Here is a 23,900-nt window from a genome sequence, read left to right as displayed (position 1 = left end):
TTTACAGACAATCCAAATGTTCAGAATAACTCTCATCATGCAAATTCTGATTTGGCTTTTAATTTGCTAAGTACTAGTATTTTAAAGGAATTGCCTAAATATTATGTAACAAAAACAAACAAAACAAAATCTCATACGAGAGTTTCCTTGTTGTCTTATTGTAAATTATTCCAGATCTACATTTCTTTGGCAAAATATTCAAATATGGCAATAGTGAATTAATTAATCCATCCTTCCTTCCTTCCTTCCTCCATCCCTCCCCCCCTTCCTTCCTTTCTACCATTCTTCCTTCCTCTCTCCCTCTCTTTTCCTTCTCTCTCTTCCTCTCTGCCTTTTTCTTTCCTTGCTTCTTTCTCACTCTCCCTGTCTCCTACCTTCCTTCCATTTACATGCTACAATTAACACGACAAACCCATGCTTATTTTTCAGGAGCACTTATATCTGAAGAATCTGCAGTAATATAGCTAATTATGTAATACTGATTCCAGAGCTGAATCCCGAAAATAATGATTTCATTCTACTTTCACTGTCTGTTTATTTTACCCACAGAATTAATTGTAGTGGTAAAATATGTTTCTCCCTTTATATTCCTGACTGGTATAATCAAATAATTTCTTAAAGCACATCACTTTTCATTTTAAATGTAGCTTTAAAAAACAGGTTAACAACTGCCTGCATTTAACTGTAGATTTTATGTGCTATAATATTATATGTCATCCATTACCAGTTTTATAGGCTTAGCAGAATAAAATAATCATTGATCTTTTTTCATATGAACACTATTAAGAAAAATGGTATACACTTCAACCGATTAAAATATTACTTAAGATGCTTTATTAAAATTTATTTTAAAGCAGTTTTTCTCATTAAGACTTGACAAATCTAGAGAACACCTCATTTAATCTCCTTTATGAGGATGTTTTGCATGCAAAGAACAACCTGAGGGAGAGTGAGATTCCAGAAAGGCTTGGGCTAGGGCTAATATGGTTTGGCAGTGTCCCCCCTGCAAATCTCATCTTGAATTGTCATCCCAATAATCCGCACATGTCAAGGGAGAGACCCAGTGGGAGTTGATTGGAACATGAGGGGCGGATTCCCCCATACTGTTCTTGTGATAGTGAGTTCTCATGAAATCTGATGATTGTATAAGCACCTCACATTTCCCTTGCTTGCTCTTCTCTCTCCTGCTGCCATGTGAAGAAGATCTTTGCTTCCCCTTCACCTTCCGCCATGATTGTGGGTTTCCTGAGGCCTCCCCCAGCCATGTGGAACTGAGAGTCAATTAAACCTCTTGTCTTTATATGTTACCCAGTCTCAGGTATTTCTTTATAGCAGTGTAAAAACTGACGAATACAGGTCGTATAGAGTGGTAGGACATGTAGACAGTTCTTACAGAACTGCTGTGCAAATTGCTTCTTGCACAAATTAAGATGGGAAGAAAGATGGGAGAATCACAATCTTCTCTGTAGTTTTAGTTTTTATAAACATTGATAACAACTGGAAAAAGGAACAATTGCCAACTAAAATCTCTGTATGATTCTATAAGAATCTCTTATGATTACTTTCTTAAAATATCCCATAATAGGAATTCAACAAATTTGAAGAGTGTTAATTGGAATAGAATTGGAAAGCCTCTACTAAGAAACAAGAAAAGAGCAGTCATCATTGCCACCCTCACAACTACCCAAGACAAGTACAGTATTACTAAGGCTAGGTATGTTCCAACAAATAAGATATGGAGTGATATTTCATTTAGTCCACATATAACCTGAGAGGCACTTAGTAGTATTTTCCCCGCTTTGGAATCTTTCTAGCCATAGTAGTATTATCTCCATTTTACATGTGAGAAAACTGAGGCACAGGGAGACCAACTAACTTTCCCAACATTATATATCTAGTAAGTGGTAAATCTACAATACAAACCTAGGACTCTGTGATTCCAAAACCCATGGTCTTAAGCACTACCATCGTGATACTCAATATGTAGTCTGTGGACAGGCATTGTCAGCTTTACATGTGGCTTTTTTAGAAGTACATAATCTGATTTAATTGCATACTGACATTCAGAAGCACTGTTCTATACTATAACAATAATATGAATAATAATAGCATATATGACATTATATAATTATTTATAACTTAAAAGTATGTGCATATATGCTACTTAACTATGGGCAATAGAAGGCTGGAAAGCAAATAAGGATGATGTTTTAGAAGAAAAAGTGTCCACATTGATGTTTCTGAGATAACATGGACACCGTGTACTCTTGGAGGATTAAGAGGGAGTCATCATAGATTCATGTCCCCAGGAACTATTTAGCAGGATGACATCATGGAAATTTGCTAAATTTTGCCCAGGAAAGGTTGTCCAGCCACATTAAGAATCTTACCAAGAGTGACACTAAGAATATAATGAAGAAAGCCATTTTATAAGAGTTTTAATTTATACAAGAAGAAATCTTGGCAAAGCAACTCTTTAGACGCAGAAGATATTTAAAGCTTCAGTCTCTTTCATTGAAAGTTTTAAATAGCTCAAAGCACCAAATTTAATTAATTTATATTGAATGCAAAACTGGATATAATTATTTTACCATAAATGCAAGTCAGCTAAAAAAACAAAAGGATAGGCTAGAATTTAATTTTTTTCCAATTCTTCGACTTTGTCCAAATAAGAGCCAGTTCACTAAAGAGAATCAATCTGTCAAATTGGTAGTACTGAATTTACTACTTAAATTATTTAAAATGTGTTGGTTTCTTTTGCCTGTCTCTTTACAAATTATAAGCTTTAGTCTTCATTTATTCCACAACATTGCATACACATTTATGATTTGCCAGTGTCAGTTCAATATCATGGCTGCAGACCACCTAAAACATGCAAGGAAGAAAGACAACAGCTTCTATTGAAGCAGATCAATAACTAGAAACGGAAACAAATAGTGAATATAGAAAAAAAAATTGCAAACATTAAAGATGGCAGGAAGATCCAAAGATGTGAAAGGAAGGCAGGTATCCTGGAATCCCAGTATTTCAAAAACTGAAGATATGGAAAAGGTGACCAGAGGAAAAGCACAATATGAGGAATTACATATGTAATAAAACATTTCCATGAAACTACAGAATTGCATATTAAATATAAACACAGCTCATCTATTTGTCAACTTTAAATCTCCAGAATAATTTCAGGAGCCAAAACTCAGTTTGGAATATTTCTCTTTGCTCCTGTAGTGAGTACTTTTTTCTTCAGATTTCTCTTTTAGTTTACTTGGCTCTAATAAAAGTAAAGCTAATTTCCTCTCTCCCTGCCAATTACTGTAAAGACCATCTAAACCAGTTAAATATAGGCAACATGATACAAAGATGAGAAAGCAATATCTATATCCATTTATTTTTTATTAGCCAAGAATTTCTTTAAATTTATTTTAAAGAAAGACATTTTAAACATTTATTTATTTTTTAAAACAAATTTTTAAAAAGTCCTCTGAAGAGCTCATAGGCATCAGCAAACGATATGCAGTTTAAAATAACATATATAATGTATCATGTTTTCAAAGGAATTCTGAGAGTAACGTGAGCTCTCCAGTTCTACATGCTCATCTCTCGCAGATTCTCAACACTTCCTAATGAAGTTAGAAATCAATGAGTTTAACACAGGCATTGAGATTTTCCTCATGATTTAGGACTAAGAGTTTCTGAGACCAGTGTATTTGACCTTAAACAGAGTGGAAGTTATTAAGCAACACCTAAACGAAGAGTTAACTAATTGGAAGTTTTTTGCTGTTGTTGATATGGATTCTTTTCCTTTTCAAGGCGTATGTTAGCTTTTATTTTTGCCACAAATATGATTTTCAGGACCTTGCAATTATCTTAACAACTTGAAGTCTTAAAGAAAAAAGGGCCAGGGGCGGTGGCTCACGCCTGTAATCCCAGCACTTTGGGAGGCCGAGGCGGGTGGATCACGAGGTCAGGAGATCGAGACCATCCTGGCTAACCCGGTGAAACCCCGTCTCTACTAAAAATACAAGAAAAAATTAGCCGGGCGTAGTGGCGGGCACCTGTAGTCCCAGCTATTCGGGAGGCTGAGGCAGGAGAATGGCGTGAACCTGGGAGGCGGAGCTTGCAGTGAGTTCAGATCGTGCCACTGCACTCCAGCCTGGGCAACACAGCAAGACTCCGTCTCAAAAAAAAAAAAAAAAAAGGGAAAAAAAAAACTCTAAGGCTAAGAGCATATAAAATATTATCTCATTTATGTTCTGACTCAGGTTATTTTAATTATTTTCATTCAGCTAAAATTGAACATATTCATCAGATCTATCATATAGTATGTCTGTCATCACTAAATTATATTATGTGGAAAGAATGGTTCTATTTTGGCTACTAGGCACAGCAATCTGGATTTTTTTTTTTCTTTCTCTCTTTTTTCTTTTTGGTAGTGACGGTGGTGGAGAATGGTTTCTCGAAGTCATTGTGAAAGCTATTAGAATAATGCCATTTATATAGCAAGTTAAATGTATAGACAAGTCTGTTCTGCCAATTTAAAATTTAAATTGAACTTCTTAATCTCATTCAGGAGTTCTATGACAGATATAGTGGGATTAATGACCCTTGCTTCTAAAAGTAAAATCTTCCTAATACTCAGAGCCCAGTGCTTATCTAAAAACTATAGCAATTTCTTGAAAAATAGACCTTTCTATAAAAAATTAAGCATTAAATTGACATTTTAAATTTTGCAAGCTAGATCAACTTCTTTTAAGAAAGTGTAAATAAAATTGACTGCTTCTGAGAAATAATTAAAGGGCAGTGCTAGAAGGGTAATGTTAACTTGTGCAAGACTCTAAAATACCATCCCTACTCTGAAACTTGATGCAAGATAGAACATCATCTCAATCAGATTCCATTACAATTCATACTAATATAAGCAGCAATTAATAAAAACCAGAAATTTTACTAATCTCTTTTACCTTCACTGAATGTATAAGTGTTTAAAGTAAATTATAATGTCTTTAATAAGTAAATTTAAATTGAATTTTAGGAGTATGTTGCCAAGCTTCATAAACACATTTTCCGATAGACTTTTCAGTCACTTCTACATAGTAGAAAGTTACAAGAATCAATGCATCGACCTTTCTACCTGGATGTTACATCGTTCTACTATAAGGCTTTTGAACAAGCCAAAGTATAACTGTAACATAAAGACCACAGACCTGGGGCATATTAGATATACCTCGCATGTCATGTCAGATAATACAAACAAGTATCTGAAGCTGTCACATTTAAGTATTTATATTGGATGGATCCCAAACTAATGATATATTATAGGTGGCAAATATTGCAATAAAGTATTAATATTTTGCTAAAGGTATTTGCTGCTTATAAAATTTGAAAAGCTTTCTAAAATACAAAAGCTATACAGATGATATACTAAACAACAATGTACTGATCACCTAAGTATTAACATGTCTTCATTTTTGTTCAGATATTTCTTTTTTTAAAATAACAGAACTTGAACATTACAGAGATCTGGAAGTTTCTTTTGTTTTCCTTACCAATTCCATTGTCACTCACTCCTCGGAACCACCTGCAAATAAGGACTTGTGTGGTCTCCCAGTCTATGTTGTCATGTATTGTAAATTAATTTCAGTCTCCCTCTCTCTCTCCTGCTTTCTCTTTCTCATTGGCATGTGATTTAAAAATACACACACATATACATATATTCTATAATTCTATTACATTTTGCAACTGGTGTTTCTTAACCCAGCAGCATTGAGCTTTTGTGATATTTCCATGTGAAAACAATTCTTTCATTCCAATTGTCTCTTAAGGTATATTTTATAATTGGATCTTAATATGTGTATATATAGTGTGTATATATATATATATATGTCTATATATGTATAAATGAAGTATATCAATTTCCCACTAATATTTATATTGTTCTTTTTTTGCTACTAAAAACAAAAATGAACATTTTTGAACCAAGTCTCCTTATACACATATGTAAGAGTTTTTCTACATACCTGCACTCAGTATTTTAAACCATGAACCACAGTAAGAAGCTTGCATACATGCATGCATAAACATATGTATACATACACACAGGTATATATATATAATATATGTATGTTTTTTCTCTCCAAAGTTATAAAAGTTTCACTATGATTTTAGGTAAGTAAAATTAAAAACAAACTTGAAGCTCAAAATAATTATTTATCTGCCTCATTCCAAACAAGGCTCTTAAAACCAGATTCTGTCAATAGTTCCTCATAGGTAGCATAACTAATTAAGGTAATTCTAAAAATCAAATATGTATTTAATGAATTTTTTTTACCTAAAAAACACAAGTAGGATTATCTGGAAAAAGGGGCATTTTCTTTATAGAGCTCCAAAAGCTCCATCTATCTGAGTACATACATTCTATATATGTTAGAAAGTGGCAGGAAACACTGGTTATCTCTTTTATTTCACAGGTTTTAGGAAGGCAAAAACTGTTGCTTTGCGACATAGCATGTGGTGAAAGTCACAGAAACATTAACATGGTACATATGCACAGATGTTCTAAAGAGCATCAAGATGCTTTGATAAAACTGATTATTTTTCTATGTGATTTCTTTGAAGAAACTGCTTTAAAATGCCCCAATCTATTGTACAACTGGACTGTCATTTTTCTTACCTTCCATTAAAAAAATAACTTGAATATAGAAATTAAAAAATAAAGCTTCTTATCCCTATATATAGTCACTTAAAATACCTATTTTTTATTTTAGTCCCTTAAAATTATTTGACAGGTCCTTGAAATAAATTTCATTTTAGAATGTTCAGGGAAAGAAGTTCAAGAATTAACCACTAATTTTATCATTTTAATATTTGCCCAAACTCTAAATAAAATGTGGAATAAGAGGTTATGCTTCAAAGAAAGGCAAAATGCAAATTTTCTTACTTTTACTCTACTACTGTCTTGATTTATGAGCTTCAGAGAGAACCATCTGACATTGGCACACCTCTTCAGGATAAGAGAAATTACACAGAGCTAAAGGAATTTGAGTAACAATGTACTTGTGGCTCTCAACCATATGTTACATGAATTACTTAAATAACTGCTTCAAACTCCCCTTCCTTTTCTACAGGTAGATGGAACCATGAAATCCTAAACCTATAACAGAGCAGTGCTTCTCAACAATCTTTGCTGAAGGACCAGCACTACCCCCATCAGTCACAGACCAATACTTTTATAAAATAAAATAAAAATGAGTTATCAGGAAAAAATAAAATGAAATAGACTTACAAAATATAGCCATAATTCTTGATTGGTTTTCACAGATGTAAAACTGCTCTGTTAAGTTGCTATAAACACCTCTAAATGCTCACTCTCAATTTCCACACTTATCACCCATAAACAGTTCTCAGATCAGTATGGGTCTGTGTACCACACTTGGAGAAGTACTGAGTCATGAAACAAATATACTTCCTGGCAAAAAGTTCTCATTCCTTTGACTAAGAGTAATTGTTCTTTACATTTGTGTTGGCGGGAGGGAGATGTGGAAGAAGCAACTTTACTCAAGTGATAGTCTGAGAAAGTTATTCTTTCATCTGTACTTAGCTGTGAAAATGGATTTTCCCACTAATTTTGGCCATGGGGTAGAACACAGTGACTCTCAATACTTAAAGGGCAAAGAAATCACCTTGGGGAAGTGCAAAAAAAAAAAAAAAAAAAAAAATGCTTATTAAGGTTTCAACAGCAGAGACTCTGGTTCAATAGGCTTCCTCAATGCCTACAGTTTCTGTGTTTCTCCTAACCTTCAACACCTTTACTCACTCCTAGAAAGTCAATATGATTATTCTAGTTTCACAGATGAGAAAATGCAGACTCCACATTTTTGCCTTAGGCTGTAGATAAAGTATTAAACATAGAACTCAAATCTTCTAGATTCAAAGTTTAGTGTTGTTGCTTTTTCTTATGTATGTCCTATAGTACAAAAGAATGTTGAGTTTTAAAAAGCCTAAATTGTTACCAAGATAGCAATGTATGTTTAAATTTATTACCATTTAAAGTTGTTTATTCCCCTGACAACAATTGCCATATACAGCATAAATATGTGTGTCAGTGACATTAGACAGCATCTTTACTGTCCACTGATGTCCTAGACACTCTTTTTTATAGTCATTCAATCACAGCCAGACTCTTGTTCAGGAAATACTTTGCTTTCTCAGTGAAGTCCCTTGAGGTATACCAAATTATTAGTTAATTAGCTATTAAAGTATACCAAGGCTCATATAACTGATTTAAAAAATTACAACCATTTGCAGACAAGAGGTAATCTAGCTATGTTGAAAAGAAATTGTGCTGGACTTGGATCAAGGAATCTGAAATCTAGCCGTGATCCAGTTATTCAGTATGATTTGGGGAAAATAATTTTCTCTCTCAGTTCAGCTTTCTTATCTATATCTTTTAGATAATAACCTGTAATATGCAAGTCTCTTATGAAATTAGATTTTAAAAAATAATGGGTACAAAAATGTTTTCCCTATAGTCTTTGTCAGTTGATGATCAGTACTTTTTTTTTTTTTTTCTTATTAGAACAGGCAGTATATCATGTGTTTACTTCTTTGGTTCATAAGAGTTACGGGGGGGGGGCGCTAAACTAGCTCCAAATCGAGAACTTTCTTACAACTGTATGTAGATGACCCATGAGGTAGTCTCTCACCCCACATGTAGGCTTATCTACTTTCACTGGATGTAGTCAGGTAGGAAGCTGGATTACCAGTTGTCAGGAATATTGCAGAAGAGATTCTAGCAAGTGTGGGTAGGCAGATCAGATGGCTCTAAATATCCTTTTCCTGTTAGGGTTGTCATCATAATACCATAGACTGGGTGGTTTTAGCAACACACATTTATTGTCTCACAGCTCTGGAGGCTGGAAATCCAAGATCAAGGTGTCAGCAGGGTTGGTTTCTTCTGAAGATTGTTAGGGAAGGATCTGTTCCATGTCTCTCTCCTTGGTTGTAGATGGCAGTCTCCCTGAATCTCTTCACTTTATTTTCCTTCAATACAAGTTTTGCATGCAAATTTTCCCTTTTTATAAGGACACCAGTCAGAATGAATTAGGGCCCACTGTAATGACCTAATCTGAACTAATTACATCTTCAATGACCCTATTTCCAATTAAGATAATGTTCTAATTCACTAGGACTAATGACTTCAACATATGAAAATTTGAGGGACACAATTCAACCTATAATACTATTATTCAATGTTTAGCATCTCCACGAGCAGTAGAAGTCAGGAGTCCCAGTTTTCTCTTAGTTTTGCCACTTGCTAGCCATGAAACTGGACATCACTCAATAAGTCTAGGCTTACCTATAAAATAAGCATGTTGAAGAAACAAATTAACTCTAAAATGTTCTTTCATTTTGACATGTCTATGTCCAAGTGTGGAGTAGAGGTCTCCAAAAGAGCTACTGGATCACAAAATGAGCTGTAAGCTTCCATATTTTCTTATTCTGGTCCTTTTATTTACCCAAAATCCCAGTTAGTAAGGAAGTCACAGTAGGAAACAGGTCAAATATATTACTTGCAAAGCCTCATCTCATTATGATTAGGCTGACTACATAAAGAATATCTATATATAAATATATAGGGGTGTGTGTGTGTGTGTGTGTGTGTAATGTGTATTATGCCTCGATCTTTAATGAGAAGAACAACTAATATATGCATAAATCAAATATCTTTGGAAGGATGGATACAAAAGCCATTTACCACATTGCTTGCCACTTAAGAGAGAACTAAGTTTCAGGGAAAGAGCAGTCAGGAAATTGTTTTGTTCTCTTTAGATTTTGAATCACAGGAGAATGTGCTACCTATTCAAAGAGTAAACAAGGATTAAATAAGAAAAACATTCGTGCATTATGCATTTGTTTAACCTTTGGTTTCTAAGTCTGAATAGTGTATATTGAAGTCATTTTGTGCTTCGAGGTCACTATAATAAGTATGTCTGACTTTGACAAACTTTCCATTTTGCAGAAAGCTACAGGACTCAGCAAACATGCTTAGATATCTGCTTCAGTGCAAAACATATAATGAAAGAAGACTTCATAAGCAGATGTTTCTTAAGAAGCTTCTGTTATACAAAAATGACACAGTTAATGAACAGGAGAGCAACCTGCTACATCTGTCTTCAAAGGACAAGGAAGTTAGCAATCAATACTGTATTTACGATGGCATTTTTCACCTGAAAAGTTTCCACTTACCTACCACTTGTGTCTAAGAAAGACAGGCTTTTTCTTACTCAGAATTTTACCCTTGCTGCTCACCTATTTTAGTGACAGCAGCAGTTGTATAAACTTAGTAAGAAAAGTTATTAATGTGTAAACCGAATTTAATTAATATATCGTTGAACAAAACAAATGGCAGTGTGCCTTACCACTGTTTTTATCACTGGCTGAAAGATAGAAGGCATTTCCATAGCTGGAGCAGGTAATAAAATACGAGCCAGAGAAGAGAGCACTATTCAAGAATCATTTTTTAAAGGAAAGAAGACGAAGTTTGCCAATTCCATTTTAAAGATGAAGGAAACAAAGATCCTGAAGGGTATATATCCAAAGATAATAGAAACATGAAATTGAAATTTTCTGTCTTGGGTTCTGTATTTTTATCTGTAATATTATAAGTGTACATTTAAGCTAATGTTCTAGAATAATCTCTATATGTTAAGCACACTTAATGCTGTCTTAGGGTCCTAAAATGCCTCACCAATATTTTGTCACTATGACAGCCCTTATGGACTCACAGAAAACAGTTGATGAATACTATAAAGGATTGATTTTTAAGTGCATTCTTTGGGCAACCACTGGGATTTTTACATCACTGTCCTATTATTAACCACAGTAAACAAACACATAAGCCAACTTAAAATTACAGATGCAAATTAAGGAGATGACTCGAGTCTTTCCTAATAAGTGATTAAATTAATAATTTCTGTTAGATGTCAGTTATCTAACGCATAAAACAGTGAGTGCTTAGAATTTTTCTTTTGTATTGGCACACTTCCATGAATTACACTACTTATGGTACAAATGTTATGGCTATTTCTCTTCTATCAATTATCTGTTATGTGTTTTTCCTGTCTTTTTATTTATCTAAATCTATTACCTATCTACCTATATATGTGTCTATTCCACTCTATTCATTCATTCAAAAAATTTGTGTTGAGTCTTTGCTATGTTTCATGTTCTATACTACAGTTACCTTAATAAAAAATATACATGTGGTATTTATCTCAGATTCCAAAGCAAACCTTAACATTTACCATAGAGCTTTCCTTGGCCACCTCCAAGTTACCTTTCCTTCCTTTGAACTCAGGTAGCATTTACTTTTAAAGAGCTTTAAGCATTTAATTATAGTTCTTTATAGAATGATTTAACTACTACACCTCATTTTCAGCAAATGAAGCAAACTCTAGAGAGTACCTGCCTGTGTAGAGTACACTGTTTAGTTTAATCTATTAACATCTAGATGTTTTTCTGGTATCTGATAGAAGAGAATGTTTAAAGGAGTACTAATCATCTATGTCAACTTCATAGGTAAAACAACCATTCTTCCTCCTTCTGCTTTTCCTCCTCCCTCTTCTTTTTATCCTCCTCCTCACTGTCCTGCTTCTTCTCCTTTAATCTTTCTCAGTGTTGTTATTGTTGCCATCGTAATTCTAGTGTCTAGTGTCTACTATAGTCAGACACATTATCAGTGCTTAATAAATGCCCAGTAAGTGAATCAGTAAAAAATTACCTCTTCTCCCTCCTCATACTCTTCATTATATTTGTTAATGTTATGGTTTTAACAGGTGCTTTTAAATGCAGTTATTTTAAGTAGTCACATTTTTCAATATACAGAATTATTGAGTAGGACTTAAAAGTTTGTAAAAGGAAGAAATCATTGAATGAATTAATAAATGAAATACTTTTTTTTTTTTTTTGAGACGGAGTCTGACTGTCGTTGCCCAGGCTGGAGTGCAATGGCGCCATCTCGGCTCACTGCAACCTCAGCCTCCCAGGCTCAAGTGATTCTCCTGTCTTAGCCTCCCGAGTAGCTGGGATTACAAGTATGGGCCACCAAGCCCGGCTACTTTTTGTATTTTTAGTAGAAATGGGGTCTCACCATGTTGGCCAGTCTTGTCTCAAACTCCTGACCTCGTGATCCGCCCACCTCGGCCTCCCAAAGTGCTGGGATTACAGGCGTGAGCCACCGTGCCCGGCCATGAAATACGTATTTATGTATTTTCCTCAGCAACGTTTTTGAGATCATGACACACACAAAAACTTTTAAAATTTCATAGAAAAATGTTGGCCTTTAATCAGTTGAAATGCAAGTGATATCTGGCATGTAGTAAGCATTCAATAAATGGCTGCTGTAACCAGAGTCCTGAACAATGTCATACAAGGAAGGCTCATGGCATTTCTGGAAGCTAAAATACAACCACAGAAGGATCATTCTTGAGATCCAGCTGTACCTATAGATAATTCAAATTTCCCCCATCCGTCCTCTTCATCCACCACACAAACACCAGAAGGTAAGTTCCATAATTGTAGGAACTTAGTTTGTTAGTTTCACTACTGAATCCTTAGGGCCTAGCACATAGTAGGTATTCAATAAATATCTGTTGAATAAATTTTTTAAAACGCCACTGTTTGGGAGTGTAAAAATTGTTTAATGTATTTCATCTTTCTCCTGCCTTCCCCTCCCTCCGCCTACATATGTTCAAAATCTCAGGCCCCTCCTCAGAACTTTTGACTCAGAATCTGCTCTTTTAACATGATTACCTGTGATTTCATAGGAGAAGCACTGCTATAAATCATATAAATTTCACTTTTCTGTCCTCCAATGGATAAAACTCCTCAACTTGTTGATCAAAACCCGACCTCACAGTATACTCAAGTTTCTAGCAGTTGGTCCTTTGTAGAACTAGGAAGAGCCAGAGTGGAGTCAGCTGCTAGGACTTGATCTCTCTCTCTCTCTCTCTCTCTCTCTCTGTCTTTCTCTCTTTATCTCCCTCTCTCCCCACTCTTCTCTTTGTTCTTTCCCCTTGCTTTCATGATAAAATCATGTTATACAGAGGAGCAGCACAGTGTCAAATTTTCTATGCTAATTTACATTTTTTAATATTAAAGAACCATCAGCTAAAGCTAGCTAAAGCAAAATAGTTATCCTCTTTTATTGCTCTTTTATTCTGCCTCTTTACTTTCTATGTGACCTCCTCACTCTTCCTTGTGCATCTCCTAGAAGGCAGAATAACTAAATATTTACTGAGTATCTGGCATCTGCAGGCACAGAAAGTCAGTTTTCCTCATTTAATCTTTATACCAACTAGATATACAGCCATAGGAATGGGGGCATGGAATCATGCTCAGTCAGTCCTCATGAACACATTCTCCAAACGTAGTACTTTTTCAACGACATTCTAAAAGTTTATTATTGTCACAACTATGAGTTAGAATATGAAGAAAATATGTTAGAAAAATAAAGAATAAAAGGGAAATGGTGAGACCCCAAGAGAAAACTGTCATAAAATGTGGCCATTTTTTCATGATTACCTTCCATTCTGAACAACATCCCAAAGTCTGGCCCAAGCCATTCTCCTTCAATCTCTAGCATTTTAAAAGCCAGCTATATCTCTGATAACAAACCTAAGCATCTAGGTTTTTAAATTATTTCTTTATTTTATTGTACAGGACACTGGGGCTCTGATAGATTTAGCCTTTGTCCACAGTAACAGAGACATTCAGCTTTTCTGATTCTACGTAGTGCTTTCCATTCTATCAGTAGCATCTCAGCACCAGGGCCACCCCTGCTTTACATCCCAAAGACTGGAAGCCTGAGGCTTATATGGCCACAGGTATCTTAGATGTGTATTCGATGCCACTAAAGAGAAGTATTTCACAGAATTTGGATGGAAATAACTGGGATTACTGAGTGTCCTGTGTCTGCAACTCCATGACTCCATGAAAATGAACAGAAAAAAACGAGAGCCAGCAAGTCTTCTCTGACCTGTTTGTCGAATACTCCCAAAGGTTTTGTATGCACCTAAATCCTTATATTAAATTATTTCCTGTTCAAATGCCTAGAATAGTTTCTATTTTTTTCACCCAGCCCTCACTAAGACAACCATATAGCCATTCACTCCTGTACTCAAGCTAACATTGTATGCTGTACATCTTTCCGTATAAACATACTTTATTAACAAAAATTTCCTTATTTGTCAACTTCACCTTTACAAACTGAATTGTTTTCATGGCAGAGGTCATAACATAATCTGTTATCACTGTTTCTGGCACATAATGATGCCAGACAATTAGCTGAATAATTGCTGAATAACTAGCAGTTGTCTGAATGAACTAAGCTCAAGACCCTTTCTAATATTTCTTTCCTAAACATCATCTATCTACTCCCGTGACTGTTTCAAGAAATATAAATTCAGAACTGGATCACTGGGATCAGAATATTTTTAAGCACTGAAACTCTAATGTCTTAAGAGATTAAAGGGCAGGGTGGGAAATACGTGAGGAATTCCAGGAAAGCTTTCTTTTGTGTGAAAGCTGTTAGAACATCAAGGGATACATTTCTAGGGAATAGCTTCTGTTGTGATTCGTTAAAAGTTGTCTTTGAGGAGACTAAGGGATCCTGATAGTCTCACTGAATGTCTTCTTTTATACCCATAACTCAGTTCTGATTCTACATCTGTTTCCTTTCCCTCCTAACTGTGCTTAGTTTTATAGACATTTCATTATTCTTGCTGATTCACACCCAAACCTCATGGTTTATGCTCTTGTGGAAGATAATAATCAGAGATATCCACTTATATTTTTCTACATTTTATAAGCATACATTTAAAAAGTTTTCCTTTATGTTTCTGCCAGCTCTATCCCAAATAGAGAGATGACTGCATATTCATATCCTCAGGGGAAGAATATAGTCTCTGATCACCAGGCAGACAGTCTCTGATCATCATGGACTTTGCTTTATAAAGGTCATATGGGTAAAAGTTGTTGGGTGGCAGAGTTCATCACTTATCGTCAAAGAAGGGATAGCTGTGTTGTGGATCTAGGTAGGAAGGACTGCTGACAGACTTGCAAAGTTTGTGTGTCTAAGTATGGCACAGAACAAGCTGAGAGGCAGGTGCCTAAAGGGCCATGCTAGCCAGGTGCTGACCATCTGATGAATGCCTATGTGGATAAATAACTTGATAATCAGAGGAAGTCTCCCACCAAAGCCTTATAACCTGTTAGATAATTATAGAGTCCAAAACCTTAGCATATCCTGAAACAAAATTAGAGTGGATTTCCCTCCAGCCTGATGAAATGGGCTCTCTTGAATGAGAAATAAAGTCAATTTATGGCCGTAAAAATTATGTTTTATACATACCGAATTTTTGGATTGTGATTCACATCTGCTACAAAATCAAGAACTCAGACTGTTACTGAAGGAGATGTTCTATGCCCTAATTCTCAGTCAAAAGCTACCTTATTATGGGCTTTCCAACAATTCACTTCAGTTGGAAGCAAAGAATGACTTCATCCTTGTCTGGCTATATCTTGACCAGCACTGGAAGGGAATAACCAAGGAAAAAGCAATAGTTGGAGCAACAGAGGGCCTCTTGGTTTAAGTAGAATAAACATCAACACAAGTTAAAATCTGTGATAGAGGAAAAAGAATCGAGTCAAACTTTTGCAATCAGTTAGCCAAGGAACTGTCAATTCAGAATCAGAAGGGTTTACAAGCTACTTATGAGCATGCTGCTTATCACTCAGATAGTGCTTGTTATGCACCAAGCCCCATTCTAAATGATTTAACCCATACAACCCTTACCACAGACCGATGAGGCATATTATATTATTAGTCCCATTATATGGATGAAGACATGATGGCCCATGGGAGTCTTGGGACCCATTCAAGGTCATATCTGTGGTAAGAGGCAGTTCTGAAATTTGAACTTAGTCAGTGTAGCTACAGAGTTCAGCTTGACCACCACACAATGCTGCCTTTGCCCACGAAAAAAACCTACAAATTTCTGAATGGTATAACCTCCCAATGAAGAGACTATCAGGTCCACACCTTTTATTTTAAAGATGAGGGAACAGCAGCAAAGAAGATAAAGAGATTTGCTCAGGGTCATGTAGCTCAACACATCACTCATCTTTGTTTTATGTTAAATGATATTCATTGTCAATCAAATTAATCACTTTGTTATTAATATTTCCCAAGAGGCAAATCAAAAGTTTTAAATCCAGCCTTTTATGGCCTTCCAGGAATTTTACCTAAAATGCTCTTAAGCTGACATGGGATGGGATGCCAAGTGGTCTCAGAGGCCAGAAAAAGCACCTTGATGGTTAATCCCCTGGGTGTCTGGGACACAAGGCTGTGCCAGGAAACCACTTAACAGAAGAGCAGGCAAGAAATCAGGGAAAGGGAACCCAGAGGACTTCAGTGTAGTCATTTAGGAATAAGGGAATTTGATGTGGAGCCGGTTTCCTCTACTCTAATGAAACACCTAGAATTAGAAACCTGTATTTTGTAAAGGAGATCTTTATGTTGCTTTATTTATGAAATATCAATTTCAAAACAAGGTTTGGAAAATTCCTCTCCCTACAAAAAGCAAAGGGGTCATTTTGATTCTCCCTTGCCTTTTAGCAAGGACTAGCATATAACTGTACTGACTCATTGACATGTCCAAAGTCCATGTGACAAAGTACTGTTAAAGAAAATAAGACCCACTGCTGTCTCCTAAAGAATTATTTAATTGTGAGCCAAATATATATATTTTTAAATCCATCATGGGACAAGATATTGCAATGAGAAAGCTGTATTATTTAGATCACTGGACATTTAGTGACCTCTCATCTTAATCCTTCCTGCTCTGGTTGCACTGACATGTCCTGTCATTGACAAGCTCAGACTTGCCTTATAACAACCACTGTTGTTATCTGAAGGCTGAATAGATAATATTAAAAAAAAAATGTCACTTACTTGTTTCTAACCTTTTCAACCCTTATTTCAATTTTCATCCTAAGAATACTCTGATTGCAGAAAAAGAAACACATGATGATGAAAATGATGCATCTGCCAACTTACAAAAAGATATCTTAAAAGTGAAAATAGAGGTAAGAAAGTAATTGAACCTGTGCTGAGAGGCTATTGACAAAGCCCAAAGAAACAAAGAAATATGAGAGTTAACTTGGGCAACAATAACACACACTAAAACTCTTGCTACCAGAACCCTGAGTTGTTTTAAGTTAATGGTGGGAAGAAAGTGCTGTATACCTGAAACATAATCACTGCTGTCATTGTCAAGGTCCTATTTATTAAGTTAGAGAAACGTAACAGATTTGGAAATTAAAGCAGATAGAAGAAACACATTTTTAATTTTTAAAATATGTACTGAAATTCTAATGTTCTCTCTAATAAATACATTGTTTCAGTTTGGATGTATGCCTACAAAGCTATAGATTTGTTGCATTTGCCCAGAAGACACTAGAGGGGAGACATCAAGTCATGATCAACCCAATCGGATCGAATCTCTTCTCATTTTCCTTGAAGGAGCCTGGTTCTGGGGATTTTTCCTAACCAGGCAAACAACTAACTTCATTATGGCTTCTAGACAAACCATGCAATGAACAATATAGCAAAATGGAGGCAGTGACCAAATCAACCCTGGCCTTTAAGGTTTTCCAATACCTTCCACTCAGGCAAAGACAAATTCGGCAGGTACTTACCGCATTGAAATTGGGGAACAGGTTGACTGCAGCTGCAGTGTCAAGAGGAAAAGGAAGAAATGGTTTAATATCCAGCGATGGTTGCAGAGGAGGGGCTGGTGGACGGACAAGGGCCGGGAGAGCAGGACTCTGGCATGTACCACCTGTGAAGACCAGAGCAAAGGGAGCAATCAGGGACACCACCATGGAAAAAAACACCAAAGTTGCTTTTGAGACAAAAAGGCCAGCTTTGTGGGTCACTGGAAAAAACAAGACATGGACTCTATTGACCTCAACTGGGAACTGGCCAATGAGCAAATTTGCCATTAGGCAGAGCGAGCTAGTTGAACTGCTCCGTTTTCCTTTGATTATAACTATCTGGTTATGTAAGTAACATCAACATTTCAAATGCCCCAACCTGTCTTTATTTTCCTACCTAGAGCTCCAGATTGGGTCAGTCACAAATTTGCAACCAAGATCTCTGAATTCAAAGGGAAGACCCCTTCATCATGTGCCCATCCCTCTTTGAAAACTAAAGCACTCACAATATGCATTAAGTCTGAGTGATTATTTTACAGAACTGCTCTTTGCTACCACATCCAAAACTCTGGCAGCACGATGACATGAACCTGGCACATACAAGAAATTTAACCTCAAACTCAGGCAGCTGTACCTTACTGCTCTAGCAACTGGAGGATTAAAAACCAGCAAAACCAGTGCTACGATGTCTGAACTGTTCAGCACCCCTACAGCTCTGATTATTCAACAACTCCCTGCCTTCCTCCCAGTCAGGAGTAGGTGGAATGTAGATGGCCACTGTTGAGCAGGCAGTGGTAATATTATGCCAACAAAGACATCCCCTTTGCATGCCAGTAAGTAGCCAGCCTTTTGCAAGAGAGCACATACCTTTGCCCCCTGTTAAGGACTCCACCACACTCAGGAGCTGGAAGGATGGAAACCCATCTTTAGTGTTCAGTCTCCCATATTTTGGTAACATTCCAGAACATCAATTTGCTGTTAATTAAAGGCTGTTTGAATCCTAGGGAACTGTTAAAATATGCCAGCATTCTTCTAATCTGAGAGGCAAGCAACAGACTGTAAAAACCTGCTGGTAAGAATCCAACAAGCATTAGGAAAACAAAATGCAATGGGCTATTTTTCTGTCTAACAGTAAAGAATTCTAGGAGACATGCTTGTGCCACTTGCCTGCCATCTCATTTTTAAAAACAAGGTAGAGTCAGTCTCCTCGTATAAATTGCCTTTACAAATTTCACAACAAACTCTCTGGCCAACTGCACACAGAACATCATCTTGCCCTCAATCAGTTACCTGAGCACAAAATTAACATTCTGAAAATGATTCCCCAATGATAAATCCAACCCTATGGGGCCACAGAGGATCTGCTAACAAGCTAGATGACTTAGTACCTGTAACAGAAGCCATCAGCACAGGATTTAATTAACCATACACAAGAACCATCAGCTCTCCTGCTCCCAGGTATAAAATCAGCTGGAGCCAAATTAAGAAAAACTGTATTTTCCCCCACTGTCTTACCTTCTTCCTTGAAATAATAATAGCACGGCCAACAATAGCAAAGTCAATAACTGAAGTCTATAATCAGTAAACTAATGTGCAAAGTAGCACAAGGCACTAAATAAAGGGCAGATGTCAAAACAAATAGAGATAACAACGAAATATAACAAGTCTACATTCACCAGAGCACACTATAAACTTAGTTTATTGTCCATTTGGTAGTGTATTGAGTGTGAGTGTGTAACCATTTTTAGAGAGGGCATGCGCAAAACTTTGGTGATAGACCTATCATGAGTTTAGTGTTGTTAAACGTTTCTCTTTTAATAAAAAGTTTAAAACCCAAAATAACTTTTTAGATGGTGCATCTTTAAAAAACTCAGAAGTAAGTTCAGGTGTGGTGGCTCATGCCTGTAATCCCAGCACTTTGGGAGGTCAAGGCGGATGGATCACTTGAGGTCAGGAGTTTGAGACCAGCCTGGCTAACATGGAGAAACTCGATCTTTACTAAAAATACAAAAATTAGCCAAATGTGGGGTGCACACCTGTAATCCCAGCTACTTCGGAGGCTGAGGCAGAAGAATCACTTGAACCCAGGAGGCAGAGGTTGCAGTGAGCCGAGATCGCACCACTGTACTTCAGCCTGGGCGACAGAGCAAGACTCTGTTTCAAAAACAAAAACTCAGAAGTAAAGTAAGCTTTGGTTGAAATCAGTGATGTGGTGAAATTTAAGAAGCAATTTTAAATTACTTTTATTTTTGTTGTTGTTGTTTTTGAGACAGGATCTCACTCTATTGCCCAGGCTGGAGTGCTGTGGCACCATTATGGCTCACTGCAGCCTCAACCTCCTGGGCTTAGCTGATCCTCTCATCTCAGCCTCCCGAGTAGCTGGGACTACAGGAGCATGCCACCATGCCCACCTAGTTTTTGTATTTTTAGTAGAGATGGGTTTTTGCCATGTTGGCCAGGCTGGTCTCAAACTCCTGAGCTCAAGCAGTCCACCCACCACGGCCTCCCAAAGTGCTGGGATTACAGGTGTGAGCCACCATGCCCAGTCCTAAATTACTTTCATTTGTGTCACACATCATTCTTTGCAAAGGATATTCATTTACATTCACTTGGTTTGATTCTAAGATTTCAGAAATTAGGTAAGGGTTAACAACATAACATCATGTAGAGAAAAAAAAAATGTTGATAAACTCTTCAGTTGTTTATCTTGCTTCCGCAGAAAATTCCATGCTTATAATAACAAGGATGCAATTTAGCAAGAAAATATTCTACAATTGTTTCATTTTAAGTCCTCCTCTGGTTTAGGGTATCCAAAGAAGTGAAGGAATAGCTCGAGCTGATTTTTTATCTAGCACAATGAGAGACATAAATAATAAAAATATGTCCGTTCAATTATCAGGTAAATTTAATTTCCCATTCTCTCTTTTAGGATATCTATTTCATTTATACTTGTATAAACAGTTCAAGGTCCTCTCTCAGTGTTGCAACTAGAGTTTCCTTCCTAGGGGATTAAAAAAAAACATCAAAGAAGAGTCATAAAAACCTTAGAAAGTTCAAAAAAATATTTAAGCTCATCTCTTCTCACCTGTTAGAAAGGAGCAATGTATAAGATTGTAGGAAAGCAGAGGACATGTGGCTACATATTTTTAGACTATTTGCTATGCAAATACAGGTGTAGGGGTTGCTGTGGGTCTGATTCCCAGAGCCCCTTTCAGCACCAAGGCACTCCTCTCAGTTGCTTGGAGTGCTGGTGGCTGATGTCCCTAGCCCAAGAGCCTCTTTACAAATTGCCCTGGGCCAAAGGGAGCTGCCTCACCTAAGGTGACCCTCCTAAGTGGAGGATTTGATAGCCTCAAGCAATCACTGATTCATGCAGGAGTCTACTGGCTTTGCCCACTTGTCTCAAAGCAGGAAAACTCTGAAGCTCTATTTTACCTCCAAAGTTGCTAATGGCATCTAGGGTAGGCTGAGGCCTCTGCTGTGACTACATCACAGTCCAGCTCCTTCCTCTTCCCAATCCTGTATCCCTCACTTCTCACAAATGATGTTTCCATGAGCACTCCCCAGTAAAGTCTCAGAGCTCACTTTAGGAATAACTTGATCTGTGACACCAGGATACAGCAATTCAGGTGTTTAAGTAAAATATAAAATTGCTTTATTCTAAAATAGATGCTTGCCTCCAAACCTATAGCACTGATATTGAGGCACGAAATTGAAGCTACCTCTTCAAAATTATCTGTGACTAACATTTCTGCTTTTGAAATCTGGATTCGTCCTAAAATATTTTACTTGTACCAATCTGTACTTGCTCAGCAACAAGAATACTGTTTGCAAATAGTGCAAAATCAAAACTGGCACATATAATATGTATCATCTGTAAAGCAAACTAAAATACTCTCTTTGAGAAAATAGCTATTTCATTTCCCCATATTTAAATAGAAATGATTACATTTAAGATATGAATACACGTTTATTATTTTACTTATCATAAAATTACCTTGATAACTATAAACATGAAAATATATAATAAATTTGTAGACATTTCTATAGGTGAGGAAGTTTTGTCATTAATGTTTACCAATAATGTCACTTTATTCATTGGAATGTCACACTTCTGGAAATATTAATATTCTTAATTTGAGGCAGGTCTTTTAAAGCCTCAATGGATTAGGGTCAGAAAAATAAACAAACTCTGTCTATATCTAGTACCACATATTTCATAGCCTATTTTATTACACAGTTTTAACAAATTAGTCTGATTTCAGAGAAGTTACTATCTCTCTATACCAAAATTTGTTATATGACATTAAAGTCGACAAATGACAAAAACGTTTATTAGTACAAGAATAGTAATTAATACTGAATAAGGTATTGAATAATTAAGGTAAATTAAGTGATCATTAATGTTCACAAAATTCTTCTCCCTCCTCTTTTGATGTTTTCGTTAGTATATGTTTAGAATTTAAATTGCAAATAGTGAACTACAGAATAAACATAATAAATATTGCTTTGGTCAATTTATAAGAGCTGCATATTCACAAAAGTACTAACTTGTGAATTTGAAAAAAAAAAAAAACAGAGTAACTAATTCCTAAGTATTTGTTAATAGAGACTGAGAAAGTAAGATACATTCATTTCAGAAGTTTGCATTTTTGAAAAGCAAATTAATATGTAAATTTAGACATGTTTGTTTTGATAACTCATACAGATAAATAGGAACTCTAAACCAGTGGTTGTCAGGTGAAACTTATTGTATTAGATAATATATATAAAGTGCCCTAACACAGTTCCTGACCAATTGGTGCTCACCACATGAGAAATATATTTTTTAATGAACCAAAGAACTTCCAAAGCAGCTACTGAGGCTTTCTGAAAGCAGTCAGTCAAGGTAATTTTAAAGCTACCTTCATTTTTTTCTCTTTGCTTATCTTGACTGCCTCGGAAGAATGATCACAATAAGAGAGTACTTTGTAAATTAATATAAGGAAATACTCCATGAGAGTGAGGTGGTGTTCTTTCCATAATACAACTCTTTTAACCTGGAACTTCTGCACTTGATCCATTCAGTGTTCGTCAGTCATAGATATCCTGCCTGACAACTCCATCTTAACCTTAACCTTCATCTACTATTTAATCTTTCATTTCCCCAGGTGACAAAACTGAAGTTCAAAATGATCAGGGATTGCCACTGTTAAATATTCATGCCAGTGGAGAATTTTGTGCATCATTAAAATATGTATATATTTATAGAAAACAGCAGAAACATCTAATTTCCTGACAGGATAATTTCTATAGTATCTTTAGTATCTTTTCCCTTCATCATCAACTTATCTGTATTGAAATATATCTACTTATTTATATTAAAATATATATGCATTTATTTATATTGAAATATATACTTACCTATATTTTAATTATGTGTATTTCAATAATAAGCTATGATTACATTACTAAACTCCAAACATTCACATATAGCAGGAAATCATATAGAGCATTTTGTATAATATTAGATCCTAAGTATTTAATAAGCAACTAATTTGATAAAAATGGATAATTATTCAAATCCATTTTCAAATATTTCAGTTAGAATTTGCTATGTCCATGGGGCAAGAGAGGGACTCACTATAGGAATTCAGGGGTCTATGTGATAGTGGGCATAAAAACTTTAGATCTGATCCTACTAATAAGAAGTAGAAAATAAATAATGGCATAAAGGCTGAGAAATAAAATGGAATCCTAAGCATCCCCCCGCCCACCTGCCAACTGAACGAACCCACTTTGGCCAAGGAGAACCCAAAGAAACCTTGAAAACTGAGTTATCAGCCATGAAGGGATGGGAGATCAGACACACCTACTTACACCCCCTCCCTCACTAACAGCCATTAGCCTTTCTTCCCTATGGGCTAACCAGAAACTAGCCCTTTCAACCAAACAACTGATGCTGCTCCCTTTTACAGTTTCCGCAAAACAATGGACCAGCATTCCTTCTGGATAAGAGACTACTGATGGCAGAGTGCTTCTGGCCAGTCTAGGGAGAATACACAGTGAAGGTTTTTGTGTCCTCTGCTACGCTATTTGACATCAGAGGGCTCCAGACTTCAGCCTTGGATCATGCTAACATCGCCATT

At 36.1% G+C, this 23,900-nt stretch overlaps 1 protein-coding gene across 1 annotated transcript in view; it reads right to left on the bottom strand.

Moving 5' to 3' along the window:
• Positions 1–23,900, bottom strand: part of ZNF385D (zinc finger protein 385D) — a 335,927-nt gene that overhangs the window by 234,707 nt on the left and 77,320 nt on the right. The window contains exon 2 of the mRNA XM_015132246.3: positions 17,755–17,897. Within this exon, the coding sequence (XP_014987732.1) occupies positions 17,755–17,897 (143 nt within the window). The remainder of the gene's footprint in view (positions 1–17,754; positions 17,898–23,900) is intronic.

The sequence above is a fragment of the Macaca mulatta genome, chromosome 2 (genome assembly GCF_049350105.2).
Source record: "Macaca mulatta isolate MMU2019108-1 chromosome 2, T2T-MMU8v2.0, whole genome shotgun sequence".
Taxonomy (NCBI): Eukaryota; Metazoa; Chordata; class Mammalia; order Primates; family Cercopithecidae; genus Macaca; species Macaca mulatta.
The sequence above is the reverse complement of the archived record's forward strand: the minus strand, read 5'-3'. Positions and strand labels throughout refer to the sequence as shown.